Here is a 16431-nt window from a genome sequence, read left to right as displayed (position 1 = left end):
TCCATCTTCCTAAGTTTTCTTTTCTATCACCATTTCACAGCCACACTTGTGCCGGGCACAGCCACACTGGGGGTTTCTTGTTACACAGTCCTGCTTCAACTCCTAGATCTTTAATTTTGTCCTCCTATCTTGATTATCTTAACTATCACTTCAGTCCTACTGGTCTCCTAATATGCTCTCCATTTAATTAATATTACCAATATTCTCAGGTACAAGAATCCCCTTTTCTCAGGCATAGTCTGCACCACAGCAGACTGTCTTAAACTCACCAGGCCAAGCACTCTAAAATGATCATCTCAACCATCACCTCTTTTGCTCTTACATAAAACTGAGAAATACCAAGTCATATAGGTCTGCACCTGCAGCCAAATCCAGAATTCCTGCCTTCATGTTCAAGTCACAGTCTACCAGGAATTCCTGGGGTAAGGCTTAAGGGCCAGAGGGTTTTGAGTTAGACCTAATTCAGATGTAGATGCAAATCTCAGATAACTTGGGCACGTTAGTCAACTCCAATTATCCTCATCTGTGTATCGGGAATAATAAATTCACAGTGTTGTTCAGAGTAGTAAATGATCTAATGCAAGAAAAGTTCTTAGTTCATTGCTCTTATTGCAAGTAAACACTCAATGAATGTTCCTTGTTGTCGTAATTCTTATTTGTGCATGTATGGAACTCCATGGAAATTACATATCTTTGTGGGTTCTCTTCTAGGGAGAACACTCCATAATTTTCACTAATTTTCAATGGCTTCTTATCTCCTCTCCAGCTGTCAAAATTTTAGTCCTTCTCTGGTGAACCTCAAGACTAATCAGACTTTTACAGATACAGAAGAATATGGCCATCATCAATCTATAACTTTCTTAACAGTCTACGACTACTCCTGTTTTGGTAATTGGATTTATTCCATTTTGACCTTAATTTTATGTTGTCTACAGTTATTTTTTATTTGAATGAGTCTCAAGACTAAAATTCAGAGAAGGCAAGGGAAACCCACTTCAGTACTTTTGCCTGGAAAATCCCATGAATGGAGGAGCCTGGTAGGCTGCAGTCCATGGGGTCGCCAAGAGTCGGACACGACTGAGCGACTTCACGTTCACTTTTCACTTTCACGCACTGGAGAAGGAAATGGCAACCCACTCCAGTGTTCTTGCCTGGAGAATCCCAGGGACGGCGGAGCCTGGTGGGCTGCCATCTATGGGATCGCACAGAGTCAAACAAGACTGAAGCGATTTAGCAGCAGCAAGCCTAAAATTACAGTGTAAGTTTCCTGAAGGCAAGAACTTTATGTAGGTGCTTCTATAACCTATACAAATGTTAAAAGGCTAAGATATAAGTGAACAGAAGACAATCTCCTAACTCTATGAGATAAACCACTTCTGCAGATCTAATTCTCAAGGTAGACCTTAACTTGTAGTAATTAAATAGAGCAGGACTGTCTAGTCCTTCCCTTCCTCCAACTCCATCCTCCACCAGGCTTCTATCTGTAGAAAAACTTTAGTCAAATAAGTTTAATCGAAAAAGTGAGAAAATAAAGAAGCAAAGGACAACAGGACCAAATACTAATAGTGTATCACTAAGCAAAGTCAAGGACCTTTCATTTCTCTTCAAGGGCTATAGATAATATTCTGAGCTATATCCTTTAAGCAGTATTATCTAACCTAAATCAAATCCCTTATGATTATACAGTGGAAGTGAGAAATAGATTTAAGGGACTAGATCTGATACATAGAGTGCCTGATGAACTATGGAATGAGGTTCATGACATTGTACAGGAGACAGGGATCAAGACCATCCCCATGGAAAAGAAATGCAAAAAAGCAAAATGGCTGTCTGGGGAGGCCTTACAAATAGCTGTGAAAAGAAGAGAAGTGAAAAGCAAAGGAGCAAAGGAAAGATATAAGCATCTGAATGCAGAGTTCCAAAGAATAGCAAGAAGAGATAAGAAAGCCTTCTTCAGCGATCAATGCAAAGAAATAGAGGAAAACAACAGAATGGGAAAGACTAGAGATCTCTTCAAGAAAATTAGAGATACCAAAGGAACATTTCATGCAAAGATGGGCTCGATAAAGGACAGAAATGGTATGGACCTAACAGAAGCAGAAGATATCAAGAAGAGATGGCAAGAATACACAGAAGAACTGTACAAAAAAGATCTTCATGTCCCAGATAATCACGATGGTGTGATCACTGACCTAGAGCCAGACATCCTGGAATGTGAAGTCAAGTGGGCCTTAGAAAGCATCACTACGAACAAAGCTAGTGGAGGTAATGGAATTCCAGTTGAGCTCTTTCAAATCCTGAAAGATGATGCTGTGAAAGTGCTGCACTCAATATGCCAGCAAATTTGGAAAACTCAGCAGTGGCCACAGGACTGGAAAAGGTCCGTTTTCATTCCAATCCCAAAGAAAGGCAATGCCAAAGAATGCTCAAACTACTGCACAATTGCACTCATCTCACACGCTAGTAAAGTAGTGCTCAAAATTCTCCAAGCCAGGCTTCAGCAATATGTGAACAGTGAACTTCCTGATGTTCAAGCTGGTTTTAGAAAAGGCAGAGGAACCAGAGATCAAATTGCCAACATCCGCTGGATCATGGACAAAGCAAGAGAGTTCCAGAAAAACATCTATTTCTGCTTTATTGACTATGCCAAAGCCTTTGACTGTGTGGATCACAATAAACTGTGGAAAATTCTGAAAGAGATGGGAATACCAGACCACCTGATCTGCCTATTGAGAAATCTGTATGCAGGTCAGGAAGCAACAGTTAGAACTGGACATAGAATAGACTGGTTCCAAATAGGAAAAGGAGTACGTCAAGGCTGTATATTGTCACCCTGCTTATTTAACTTATATGCAGAGTATTTCAAGAGAAACGCTGGATTGGAAGAAACACAAGCAGGAATCAAGATTGCCAGGAGAAATATCAATAACCTCAGATATGCAGATGACACCACCCTTATGGCAGAAAGTGAAGAGGAACTAAAAAGCCTCTTGATGAAAGTGAAAGTGGAGAGTGAAAAAGTTGGCTTAAAGTTCAACATTCAGAAAACGAAGATCATGGCATCCAGTCCCATCACTTCATGGGAAATAGATGGGGAAATAGTGGAAACAGCGTCAGACTTTATTTTTTTGGGCTCCAAAATCACTGTAGATGGTGACTACAGCCATGAAATTAAAAGACGCTTACTCCTTGGAAGGAAAGTTATGACCAACCTAGACAGCATATTCAAAAGCAGAGACATTACTTTGCCAACAAAGGTTCATCTAGTCAAGGCTATGGTTTTTCCAGTAGTCGTGTATGGATGTGAGAGTTGGACTGTGAGGAAGGCTGAGCGCCAAAGAATTGATGCTTTTGAAGTGTGGTGTTGGAGAAGACTCTTGAGAGTCCCTTGGACTGCAAGGAGATCGAATCAGTCCATTCTGAAGGAGCTCAGCCCTGGGATTTCTTTGGAAGGAATGATTCTAAAGCTGAAACTCCAATACTTTGGCCACCTCATGCGAAGAGTTGATTCATTGGAAAAGACTCTGATGCTGGGAGGGATTGGGGGCAGGAGGAGAAGGGGATGACAAAGGATGAGATGGCTGGATGGCATCACTGACTGGATGGACGTGAGTCTGGGTGAACTCCGGGAGTTGGTGATGGACAGGGAGGCCTGGCGTGCTGCGATTCTGGGGTCGCAAAGAGTTGGACACAACTGAGCGACTGGACCGAACCGAACTGAACTGATAGATACTGAAACACCCAGCTGGTGGCAGAAGATAATTACATGATGACCAAAATTGTAGCCATGACATTAGCTGCCACAACTGGCCTCAAAGAAATGAGAACAAATGGACCCTTGAACTGAAGACTTGCTGTACTTAAAACAATCAAGATTATGCTGCATGACCAATTTCAACAAGACTGTCTGGCTGCCTGTGCTGTTTTTACATGTAACCCACTTCCTCCACCTATAAACGTCCTTTCCCACTGATTGTCAATTGCAGGGAGGGAATTCAGCCTTGGGACATGAGTCTGCCCCTGCCCCCAGTTCAAACCTCCAAAATAAAGCAAAGTTTCCTTTCTATCAACTTTGCCTCTTTATTTGCTTTTGAGACGTGAGTAGCTGGACCCCACTTTCAGTAAGAGAACTGAAATACCAGAAAATAGTTTGCAAATAAAGTTATGAAAAACATTTTTTGAAGTTATCTTTTTCAGAATTTTATGTTGAGTTTAACTTTTAAATTATTTTCTTAATTTCCATACAGTTAATTCACTTAGTGCACTTAATTCAATAAAGCTAAACAAAAGCCTGTACTATTTGGATTCTAGCTACTTATTCCTTCACAAGGACCCGTACCAGACTACACACGACAACAACAAAGTTTCAAGAGAATTCTGTACCAACCCCATTCCTAGCAATGTGATTCCTCCCTACTCCAGGATTTCCCTCACAGCCCACAGGGCAAACACGTGTCTATTCTAAGATTTCCAAGTACAGGTTTCCCGGCTATGCTAAAGTAAAGCATGAAAGAGTTAATATAGGCCAAAAGTGCATAATGTGAAGGAGCAATTACCTTAACACGCACTTTGCTAAAGGATGCACAAAATAAATCCAGATAAAGCACAGATGCTCACAGAAACAGTTCAAAGCTATGATTGATTGACGCTGAGATGCTGAGTGTGGTTTTCGGGAAAGGAGCTGGCGGTGCCATTCGTGCTGCTGGCGGTGCACGCTGCCTCTCTAGGGCTTGGTGCAAAACAAACGCTGAACTTGCTATTCTCCATTTTCGCCTTCTTTTTGTAATGGCGAAAATCCTTTTCCATTCTTTGCGATTTGAGGGTGAGCGGGAAAAGGCTTACTAATGAAAGCCTTTCCTAAAAGCTAGGTGGTGTGAAGCGAACTTTCGAAAGGCTGGGGGTGGGGGTGGGGGGTGGCGGGTTCTTGTATCTCCAAGGGTGAACGATTTGCACGTGTGAGGTTTTAAGCCCTGAAATGTGATCAATCCTTTCTTATTTTATAAAGCATGCCTTTGAGTTCCACGTTCTATACCAATGAGGACCTTTCTCAGACTTTTATATCCATTCTCCTCATCCCTCAGTACCGGGGGAAAGGGGACGCCGGCAGCCAGACCGCTTAAACCAGACTCCCTTTCCTCAAATCTGGCCCCACAGGAGCCCGGGCAAACAGTATTCTTTAGTTCTCGCCTCGCCTGCAGTACGCAAGAGGCAGGTGAGGACGAAGCCCTCCCTCTGCGTCTTTATCAATCGGTTCCGGGTGACCGCAAGGAGAAGCCCAGAGTCTGACTGGTCTCTTACCGGCGAAGCGGATCTTCACGAGGTCAAGCGGGTGCAGCGCGAGGTTGGAAAGGACCCCGCCGCTCACGCCCGCCACCAGATTCTCGTAGCGGACGTGGCGGAATATTGTGCTGCTCCACGCCGACAAGCCGGACGCCGACTGGCCCTGGCCTGTCATGGGCTCAGGGTCCGCTGATACCGCGGGCGTGGGACGAGATGCAGTGGCCGCCACCGTGGCGACGGTCGCCGCGCTGGAGCAGAAACCGCAGGGCACGAGCCCACTTCCGGCACCCGCGCGTGCAGTCACACTCGTGGAGGCGAGGGTGAAGCCGAGAGACCTAGGCGCACGAGTGACTGACTAGAGACGCGCCGCTGCACGTCAAGCGGACAAGGGAAAGTGGGCAGCCGGGCGGGGCGCCTCGGTCAAGGCCCCGCCCCGCCTCGCCCACCTCCGCGGCTGGGCTTAGGCTGAACTGCGCGGATCTGAGAACACAGATGAAGCACCGCCCCCGGCCAACCTTTGTCCGCACGACTACGGAGCGCCGCAGAGCCCACCTGAAGCCGGTTTCCGCTCCGCGGAAGTCACATGACAGGAAGTAGTCGGGAAGAAGCGGAAGTGGCATGTGAGAAGGCGGCTGTGGTGGCGGTAACTGGGGCCGGGAGAGAAAGGGTTGTGAGATCCCTGGAGAACTGGCAGCAAGATGAAGGTGAAGATGCTGAGTCGGAACCCCGACCACTATGTCCGCGAAACCAAATTGGACTTACAGCGAGGTGAGACAAGTTAGACAGCCTTGGATCCGGCCTGGGCTCCACCGAGTAAAGCTGGTCGGGGAGGGGAGGCTGGTGTTCCACTCTCGTTGTTTACCTGTTTGCTTTCCCTAAGGCTCTTGGTTTATAAAGCGCTTCTGGCTCTTCAAATCCCTTTCCTCATAACTTTTGTCTTGTGGTCAGTGGCAAGTTAGTTACATGGGGAAATGATTCCGTCTACACCGCTTTCAGCTGCTGCTCTCTGAATGTTCTCAGGGTCCTGTTGGGGGGAACGTGGACTTGAATGAGCCAAACTCGTGGATTGTGAAGGAATTAACAATTAAGCAAACATCTTTAAACCTCTCCTTGTTACTCTAACTTTCGATAACTTTGCTACTTAAAGTTACGTACTTAAAGTTACGTACTTCGGGATGTGGGAACAGACAAAGGTGACACTTAAAGCCGTCAGTTTTCTCTTAAAAACTCTTGTGGAGAACTTTAGTGGGGGAATGACTAAAATGAAATTAATGGATTTTATCTGTACTGGTCTGTTCCCCCATTAACCTGCTGGTCTGTTCCCCCATTAACCTGCTGACTACTTAATGAATTATAGGTAAGTGACCAAGCATGTGTGAATAGACTATTCTAAGTGAAGCGAATAACAAGTGCAAAGGCCTTAAGGCAGGAATAAACTTAAGGCATAAGAGAAGGGCCATATCTTTGGAGTTTGAGGTAGGGGTGAGCCATAGAAGGGGAGGCTGGAACAATATTTCCGTATGATTGAGTCATATAGCTTATCAGTATATATTGTGAGCAGTGCTAACTAAATGGTCTCTGCTCACAAGATGTTTACGGGTTAAGTATCAAAACAACAGTGTTCTTAAAATGCAGAGTAGATTATGTCACTCGGACTTGACATCATCCCTACTCCTTGAACTTGGTCCCATCTTCCTCTCTCCTTTCATGGATGACTACTTTTCCCACAGCTAGTGTACATGTGCTCTTGTTAGTCTGTGTGCATTTCAGGCATGCGATGGCACACACCTCTACCCAGTCACTGTCCCTTGCAGATTTCCCCCCATCCTGTACACATGTAGGCACCCTCCTATGCTTCTGTTTCATATTTTTATACTAATATCAGAGTGTTTATTACATTGTCTCATTATTATTGTGACTATCAGTCTTTTTTTTTTTGATCAGATTGAGCTTGCAGAGAGTGGCCCAGTCGTGTTTGTTTCTATGGCCCCTGTGTTTAGACAGCACCTGGCACCTAGTAGTTGCGTTATTAATGTCTGAATGAAGGAATGGGTAACTGGTTGGTTATAGATTTTTTTGTTTAAGTGGTCTTTGTAAATTTTGTGCAGTATTCAAATACTTATTTGAGTATTCTGACTCATAGATCTGGGGTGTGGGCATCAGGGAATCTGTAAAACTCTGTTGGTAATATAGCTGATAACATACAAATGTATAAGAACAACGTACATAAATATGTACCGTGAGTTTGTTTGCTCTGATGTCCTGAGTGCTTGTGGTATATGGGAGGTGTTCCATGTATCTTTGTTGAATGTTTATTGTTGACCACATTGAATTTAGAGGTGGGCATAATTATGGGTATTTGGAAAAATTTATAGAAGATACAAGATTTAAGCTGAATTTTTTTTAAAGGATGTGTAGGGTTCACATGGGTTTCCCAGGTGGTTTGGAGGGTAAAGAATCTGCGGAGACCCATGTTCAATTCCTGGGCCAGGAAGGTCCCCTGGAGAAGGGAAAGGCAACCCAGTGCAGCATTCTTGCCTGGAGAATTCCACGAGCAGAGGAGCCTGACAGGCTAGAGTCCATGGAGTCGCAAAGAGTCGGACCCAACTGAGCCACTAACACGCACACACAAAATCAGACACTGAAAGTGCTCAATAAATAGTATAATCATCATCACTACATTGTATACTTATCAGTACAGTGATCAGCACTGGAGATTATTAGTGTTCCCTGCCCAGTAAGGGGGCTTCCTAGATGGCGTTAGTGATAAAGAACCCATCTGCCAGTGCAGGAAATGCAAGATACACGGGTTTGATCCCTGGATCAAGAGGATCCCCTGCCTAGAGATTCCCATGGACAGAGGAGCCTGGTGGGCTATGTTCAATGGATTGCACAGAGTCAGACATGACTCAAGCAACTTAGCATGCATACACACACCCAGTAAGGAGCTTAAGAGGTCAGTTGAGCAAATGTTCATGATGCACTTGTTTTGTGCTCGGTATAAGAAATGTAATGAAGAATGTAGTGGAAGCCCTGCAGGTGAAGGCTTATAACCCAGTTGAAGAGCGTAGTAGGACATAGAAAAGGAAAAGTTGTGTGTGTATGTGTATAGAGTCTAGTTATTTTGCAAGATGTATGTGTTGTATCACTTTCTGGTCATTTTGGAAAGGTTCTGGACAAAAGGTCTTCAATGTTTTTAGTTTTAGTCCTCTGCATAGTCAGTGTCCCTAATAAAGGCTTATTGAATAATATATTGAATGATTAGCCAAGGAATACCACAGGAGGTATTAAATGTGAATTATTTTATTAAGAGAAATCATTCTTATTTCAGTTCCAAGAAACTATGATCCTACCTTACATCCTTTTGAGGTCCCACGAGAATATATAAGAGCTTTAAATGCTACCAAACTGGAACGGGTATTTGCAAAACCATTCCTTGCCTCCCTGGATGGTCACCGAGATGGAGTCAATTGCTTGGCAAAGAATCCAAAGAGCCTGGCTACTGTCCTTTCTGGGGCATGTGATGGAGAGGCAAGTATCACTAAACACTGACATTTTAAACTGAAAATAGTTATGTTGCAAATATTCTTCCTTTAATTGTGAGTTACTGTGGGTTTTAATTGGTTTGATTTCATTTTTCTATGTCCTGTTTTCTTTTAATTCTCAAGACTAAATTTTCTTTGAATCAGTAACTTCAGTAGTTTCTTATCTAAACCTAAGAAATTAAAAATGTAGTCGCTTTCGGCTGTTTGACAGTAAGTAATAAGGCATGTTTACAATACAGATATTTAGCTGTGAGTTTTTTCAGAGTATGTTATTAACAATTCAACACAATTATTTCCCACTCTGCCAAGGAAAGAAAAGCTTTAAAGCACTTTTACACTAGAATCAACAGAGTATTTAAGAGATTCAGTTTTCTGCTTGTTGATGTTCGTATCCATAGACATTGCTTTTTTTTTTCCAATGTGCGCAACAGACATTCTTCTGTGAAATTAAAAAAAAAAATTATTTTATTTATTTATTTATTCTATCTTTGGCTATACTGGGTCTTTGTTGCTGTGTGTGGGCTTTCTCTAGTTGCCACGGGTGGGGAAGGGGGCTACTGTTTATTGTGGTGCTGGGGCTTCTTACTGCAGTGGCTCCTGTTGCAGAGGCTGTAGGGTGCACGGGCTTCTGTAGTTGCTCTGTGCCATGTGGGATCCTCCCTGACTAGGATTGAATCCGTGTCCTCTGCATTGGTAGGTAGAACCCCAACCATTGGACTACCAGGAAGGTTCAGCATTGCATTATTTTGATCTAGAGGATTTTGTTTATAGCCATCTGGTAGAGTGATTTACAGCCTTTTCAGTGTTGAACTTATTTTTCTTGGAATGTAATACTTCTGTGCCTGAACATTTTTTATTTATACTTCACTGAAATTTCCTAGTATGTTTTATTATAGGTTAAAATTTGGAACTTGACCAAACGAAAATGTATTCGTACGATACAAGCACATGAAGGTTTTGTACGAGGAATATGTACCCGCTTTTGTGGGACATCTTTTTTTACTGTAAGTATAATACAGTTAGGTCATTAACTCTTTTCAACATGTGTAGAACTAATCTAATTGAATATTTTCTGAGTTCATTTATGTGATCCAAGGCCCTTTCTGATTTTCACAATGCAAAATAACATTAAAACTCAGATAAGTTTTGGTTTTCTTTATGTAATCCACCCTTTCCCATACTTTAAAATTTTTTATACCTAATTACATATTACATGTGTGTGTGCTAAGTCGTTTCAGTCATTTCTGACTGTTTGTGACCCAGTGGACTGTAGCCAGCCAGGTTCCTCTGTCCGTGGAATTCTCCAGGCAGCAGTAGTAGAGTGGGTTGCTATTCCCTCCTCCAGGGGACCTTCCCGACCCAGGGATTGGACTCACGTCTCTTAGGTCTCCTGCATCGGCAGGCGGGCTCTTCACCACTAGTGTCACCTGGGAAGCCCAAATACATATTACTGAACTAATATCCTATAGAACAGTTAGAAGTGGGATTAAAGCAAGATGAGTCCTTTGTACTTCCTTTGTCGGTTAGCAATAAGTCATTGAAGGATTTTTGTGTATGATAAAATATACCTAAAATTTACCATTCTAGCCATTTTTAAGTGTACATTTCAGTGGCATTAAGTACATTCACATCATTGTAAATCCATCACCACTATCCATCTCCAGGACTGTTTCACCTTCCAAACTGATAGGTGTAACTGTTAAACACTGTAACTCCACATCTCTCACCCTTACCTCCTACCCTTGAGTAATTTACCTGGTAATTACTGTTGTGCTTTATGTCCCTGTATGTCCCTATGTGTCTGATAATTTCACTTAATATAATGTCCTTAAGGCTTACCCTTTTTGTACCACGTGTCAGAATTTCTTTCCTTTTTAAGACTAATGCTCCATTGTATGTGTATACCACATTTTGTCTATTCACTCATCCATTAATGATGTTTTGGTTATTTCTACCTTTGGCCTTTGCAAATAATCTACTGTGGTGTGCAGATATTGAAAGTTCATTGAAAGCTTTTAATAGGAAAATGACGGAGTCTGAGTTGAGCTTTGAGAGGATTAATTTGACAGCTGTGAGTGATCAGTTTGGAGGCAGTTTTAATAGTCTGCATAAGCAATAATAGAGTCAACTCTGGAGAGTGAAAATAATTGAAAGTAGTTGTTAGGTTTAACAACATTTTTATTTTTAGAATTAGGAACTGTTTTATTGCAGTGTAGCTGGCACCACGTAAGTTGAAAGTGTACAGCACAGTGGTTATATGCATCCTGAAGTGATCACCACAGTGAGCTTCCTGAACATTCATCATCTCATATAGATACAAAACTAAAGAAATAGAGAAAAAGTTTTTTTCTTGTGATAGGAACTCTTAGGATTTAGTCTCAACGGTTTTCCTATGTTACATAAATCATGTTAATTATATTTGTCACATTGTACATTACATCCCTAGCACTTTTTTGTCTCATAACTAGACGTCTGCACCTTTGACTGCCTTCTTCCAATACCCACTGCCCCAACCCCACGCCTGTGGTAATCGCAAATACCATCTTTTCTTCTGTAAGTTTGTTCTGTTGTTTTAGAAGTATAATTGACCTACAATACTAGGTTGGTTCTTTGTGTACAACATAGTGATAATATTTCTGTGCATTTCACAGTGATCACCACAATAAGTCTAGTTGCAATATGTCACCATACATAGATATCCCTAGTTTTTGACTATATACTCCACTCTGTACACATACTTTGCAGCTAGAAGTTCATACCTTCTAATCTCCCTCACTTACTTCTCTCATCTCCCCACTACTCTCCCTGCTGGAAACCACCTATTTGTTCTCTATATTGACAATTCTGTTTGTATTTTGTAATGTTTATTCATTTGTTTTTTAGAGTCCACATGTAAGTGAAATCATACAGTGTTTATCTATTTCTGACTTATTTCACTTAGCGTTATACCTCTAGGTCCATCAGTGTTCTTTCAAATGGTAAGATTTCATTCCTTTTTTTAAGGCTGAGTAATATTCCATTATGTTTATAGAACACATTTTTTTTATCCATTCATTTGTTGTTAAGCACTTAGGTTGCTTCCCTATCTTGGCTATTGTTACTAATGCTGCAGTGAGTATAGGGGTGCACATATCTTTATATCTTTTCTAATTAGTGCTTTTGTTTTCTTCCAATTAATACATAGGAGTTGAATTGCTGGATCATATGATAGTTCTATTTTTAATGTTTTGAGGAACCTCCATACTGTTTTCCATGGTGTCTCTACCAGTTTACATCCACCAGCAGTGCACAAAGGTTCCCTATCTCCACATCCTCACCAACACTTGTTACTTGTTGGCTTTGATAATGATAGCTTACCGTGAATAATGTGAGATTCGTGATCTCCGAAGAAGATTTAGCTTCAGGACCAGGGACCAGGCTTGATCACTCAAGCCTTGATCACTCAAGCCTTGATCACTTTGTATAGCAGAGTTTTACTAAAGTGAAAAAGGGACAGAGAAAGCTTCTGACACGGACACAGAAGGGGGCCAGAGAGCACCCTCGCTCACTAGTCTATGCAAGGCCTTATATGCTTTTACCAGACCCCCTCCCACAACATACATCTTAAATTAACAAGATTAGAACTAACTGATAGAAAGATGTTACCAGACCCACTCCCATAGATTTGAAGATGACAGGATTAGTCAGAAGATTCTTAAGAAGGAGAAACATATCCTGGAGCAAGATATATTGTTATATTGACTAAGACAAAGCAATGTAGGAAAAAAACATTTGTCCTTTTCTCCTTCTTGAGATCCCCAGACCCCTTTCTCCTCCTAAAGGACTCTGGACTCCTTCCTTCTCCTTGGGGACCCTGTACTTCTTATCAACCTACCTAGGAATTGACTCTCTCAATAATAACCATTCTCTATTCTGACAGGTATAAGGTGATACCTCATTGTGGTTTTGATTTGCATTTCCCTGATGAGCAGTAATGTTGGGCATCTTTTCATGTACCTATTTGGCATCTATGTATCATTGAAAAAAATGTTTATTCAGAGCCTCTGCCTATTTTTTGAGTTTTTTTGATGTCAAGTTGTATGAGTTCTTTGTATACTTGGATATTAATCCGTTATTGTATATATTGTTTGCAGATATCTTGTTTTTTTACTTTGTTGATAGTTTTTTTATGCTGTGCAAAGGCTTTTTAGTTTGATGGAATCCCGTTTGTTTTCCTTGCTTGAGGAAACATATTCAAAAAAATTTAGTAAAATCCACGTTTACGTGACATCTTGAACATATCTGCCATGTCCCAAAGTCTGAATTACCGAAGTTTGTTTCCTTAGCTTTCATTTGGGCTAAGGTGCCAGCAGTTCTGCCCACCATTTCTTTCACCATCTCTGTAATCGTCAGGGCCAGTGAAAAGGCAAGCAATGCCTATACTAACATTATGAAAATAATATTATCCTAGTGGACTCCTGAAAAATTCTCAGGATCCTTCAGAAGTCTACATTTTACAGTTTGAAAACCTCTGCCTTAATATTGATAGTTTCTAGAGTTTTGAGTCATACAAAGAAAGACGTTTCTCGTGCCAAGATTATAAAAATGCCTTGTCTCTAGTATCTTTATGGATTTTGTTGCATGTTTTACATTTAAAGTTATCTGGAATTATATTTTTTTATCAGGTGTCACATTGGTTCATACTTTTTAAATGACTAACCTGATCTCACAATACCATTTTATTGTAATTCATTTTTCTTCCTAATTTGAAATGTCATCCTTATTACAACATGCAGCTTTTACCATCTTTATGATGTAATATTATTTCTACCCTTAACTCTTGTTTTGCTATATTCATCGTATTTTATTTTCAATTTTATGCGTTTTATATGTTTATCACAAATCTTTAACAAGGTGGGACATAAATGAATCAATAAATACTTTACTGGAAGAATGTGGTATATGTTATTTTTTAAACTAAAGATGTTTATAATTTGATGTATGTGTTGGCAAGCTTACCGTTTATAACTGTTCTTCATTATCATTGTAAATATTTCTAGGTGGGTGATGACAAAACTGTGAAGCAATGGAAAATGGACGGACCAAGCTGTGGAGAGGAGGAGGAGCCATTGCATACAATATTAGGAAAGGTACAAAAATAAATTGACCCATACTTGGGCTACTAACATTCTTCTCTTTTACCTACAATTATTTCATAGTTTCAATTTCATAAAAAGGTGTAAGAAATCAGACAGTTTAGGCTGCAATACTTTACCTGTTTTAAGCAATAGTTAATGCAATCAAAGGGTCTTTGCAGTTAAAGAATTTGAACAGTTCTTTGGTGTTCGTTGCAATAGGGTTCTGTTTCTATTTTTAGTTAGAGGAGGCAGTGGAGCATTTCCTATAGCGAGAACATGGGGGGAAATCTATAAAATAAAAGGTCAGAAAAAAACAGTGCTTCAGCTTCTCATTTATATCATGGATCTTTCCCAGAGCTCAGCATTTACTTGAAAGTATTCTTTAGGAAATTAATAAATTTAATAGTGTGCTTTCTATATAAATCTTATTTACATTTCTTAACAGCATTCTGCAAATCACTTGATATAGTTTAGTTATAACTTTAAGTTATAGCTTAATAATTTGGATCATTTGCTCTACCTATGTTTTTTAATCCTTATGTTTTGATACTAAGGGAAATTCTAAAATTAGAATTAATCTTTAAATATTTCATCTTTAAAATTTTTTTGTCATTTTAGTATTTAGTGTATATTTAGATTCTGCTCTTTAGGCTTCAAGAAGTTCTAAATTTTTTTTTTTTTTTTAATGAGAGGTTTGGCCCATGATCAGGACTTTGCTGAATTCTAATGGTCGATCTAAATGTTCTTGAGGGATGTGGAGGTGGTATATTAGTGTGAAATGGAAATAGTTTGCAGATGGTAAAAAATTAGTAATTCCTGAAAGAAAATTTGTTTCATTGTTGTAAAATGTCCGTTCGCTAGGAGTTCCAAAGATTTTTGAAATATTTAGTGTTACCCCTTCGCTGTGGTACTGGGGGTTAATTCTTACTGTGCAGAAGTTTGTAGAGACTTGAATAGAAATAATTCTAAATCTGCAGATGCTGATAAGAGTTCTTAAAAGCTTAAAGTATTGGCTAAATAGTGGCCTTTAATTTGCTTTCCAAACATTTTTTACTGTCTAGTACAAAGGTAGACTTTAATCTGACCCTGAATAGATGAGTCACATATTTTAAGTAAATAATACCAAATTTATGAGATTTTATTGCTTTTAACAACCTTAGCATCCACACTTGCTAATTTTGTTTCTCTCTCCAAATTTTGATACGGTTGTTTGTATCTGTGTTTCTTTCCTGGGACTCAGTATTTTATATGTTAAATGTGGAATTAAGTTTTTTAGAAATTACCTTTTGTGTTTCATTAGTTGATTCCAAGATCCTTCAATACCCAGTAAGATTTAAAAATTACTTCAGTGCTATGTGTTCAAACTTAATTAAATACATCCCATGTTAACATTTTTCTTTATTCCCAGAATGTATGATAAGGAACATCACTTCTTATGGTAGAATTTTCTCCTTTAAGTAAAGGCTTTAAAGAAATTTCTTAGTGAACAGGGATTTTCTTAAGCACATGAGAGTGTAGAGAAATATATTTTAAGATATTATTCTGTAGAGTTGAAGTACCAATGAAAAGACTCATCTGTAACAACCTCTCTGCTTCTAAAGACAGTGTATACAGGAATTGATCATCACTGGAGAGAAGCTGTTTTTGCCACATGTGGACAGCAAGTAGACATTTGGGATGAACAAAGAACCAGTCCTATATGTTCAATGACTTGGGGATTTGACAGTATAAGCAGTGTTAAATTTAACCCAATTGAGGTAATGCTCCTTTTTGAAATATGTTCTGCTTATTGTTTCTTTATTATCATATAATTTCAACTCTATTCAGGAAGAACTTGAATATGTGATCCAAGAATTTTCTGAATTTTAGTGGTGTTCTCCCATTTGGTCTGAGTTCCACTTTCTTTGGTCAGGTCTCGACATGCTTGACCACAGTTTAGCCCCGGACACTGGTGTTCAGCATTGTGAGAGGCGTGTGGTTGTGGGGGTAGAACTCAAGCACACATGGTCCTAAGAAACTTTCAGTTTTATTTGTACCCTCAGCACTCATGTTCCACAAAGTGAAAGTCGCTCAGTCATGTCCGACTCTTTGCCACCCCATGACTATACATGACTATATACAGTCAACAGAATTCTCCAGGCCAGAATACTGGAGTAGGTAGCCTTGCCCTTCTCCAGGGGATCTTCCCAACCCAGGAATCGAACCCAGGTCTCCCGCATTGAAGGCGGATTTTTTACCAGCTGAACCACAAGGGAAGCCCCATGTTCCACAGATTACCTTTAAAAAAAAAAGTTAATTCTTCTTAACTCTGTTAGAGGTCAGAAGAAGAAGTGTTGAGCATTGTTTTCTTTAATTATTTGTACATTACAAGGACATCAGTGCTTCCAAATAATATGCGTGGTTATTTTTGTACTACATGATAATTCGTTATAATTCTATTTTTCTTTGCTCAGAAGACTAAATTGTGATTCCTAATTCTTTCCAGATCT

At 40.1% G+C, this 16431-nt stretch overlaps 2 protein-coding genes across 3 annotated transcripts in view; one reads left to right on the top strand and one right to left on the bottom strand.

The window, feature by feature from the left end:
- SLC25A32 (solute carrier family 25 member 32) overlaps positions 1 to 5773 on the bottom strand; it is a 33956-nt gene extending 28183 nt beyond the window's left edge. The window contains exon 1 of the mRNA XM_019973821.2: positions 5299 to 5773. Coding sequence (XP_019829380.1) covers positions 5299 to 5455 — 157 coding nt within the window. The 5' untranslated portion in view covers positions 5456 to 5773. The remainder of the gene's footprint in view (positions 1 to 5298) is intronic.
- A 96-nt stretch (positions 5774 to 5869) lies between these two features.
- Positions 5870 to 16431, top strand: part of DCAF13 (DDB1 and CUL4 associated factor 13) — a 29385-nt gene continuing 18823 nt past the window's right edge. The window contains exons 1-5 of one of the 2 annotated variants that reach the window (XM_070802826.1): positions 5870 to 6048; positions 8612 to 8811; positions 9722 to 9829; positions 13865 to 13954; positions 15544 to 15699. In XM_070802826.1, coding sequence (XP_070658927.1) covers positions 5979 to 6048; positions 8612 to 8811; positions 9722 to 9829; positions 13865 to 13954; positions 15544 to 15699 — 624 coding nt within the window. In that variant the 5' untranslated portion in view covers positions 5870 to 5978. The remainder of the gene's footprint in view (positions 6049 to 8611; positions 8812 to 9721; positions 9830 to 13864; positions 13955 to 15543; positions 15700 to 16431) is intronic. The other variant, XM_070802827.1, reaches the window with a different exon arrangement.

This window comes from Bos indicus, chromosome 14 (assembly GCF_029378745.1).
Source record: "Bos indicus isolate NIAB-ARS_2022 breed Sahiwal x Tharparkar chromosome 14, NIAB-ARS_B.indTharparkar_mat_pri_1.0, whole genome shotgun sequence".
In the NCBI taxonomy this organism is placed as follows: Eukaryota; Metazoa; Chordata; class Mammalia; order Artiodactyla; family Bovidae; genus Bos; species Bos indicus.
This window is presented reverse-complemented; position numbering and strand designations above follow the sequence as displayed.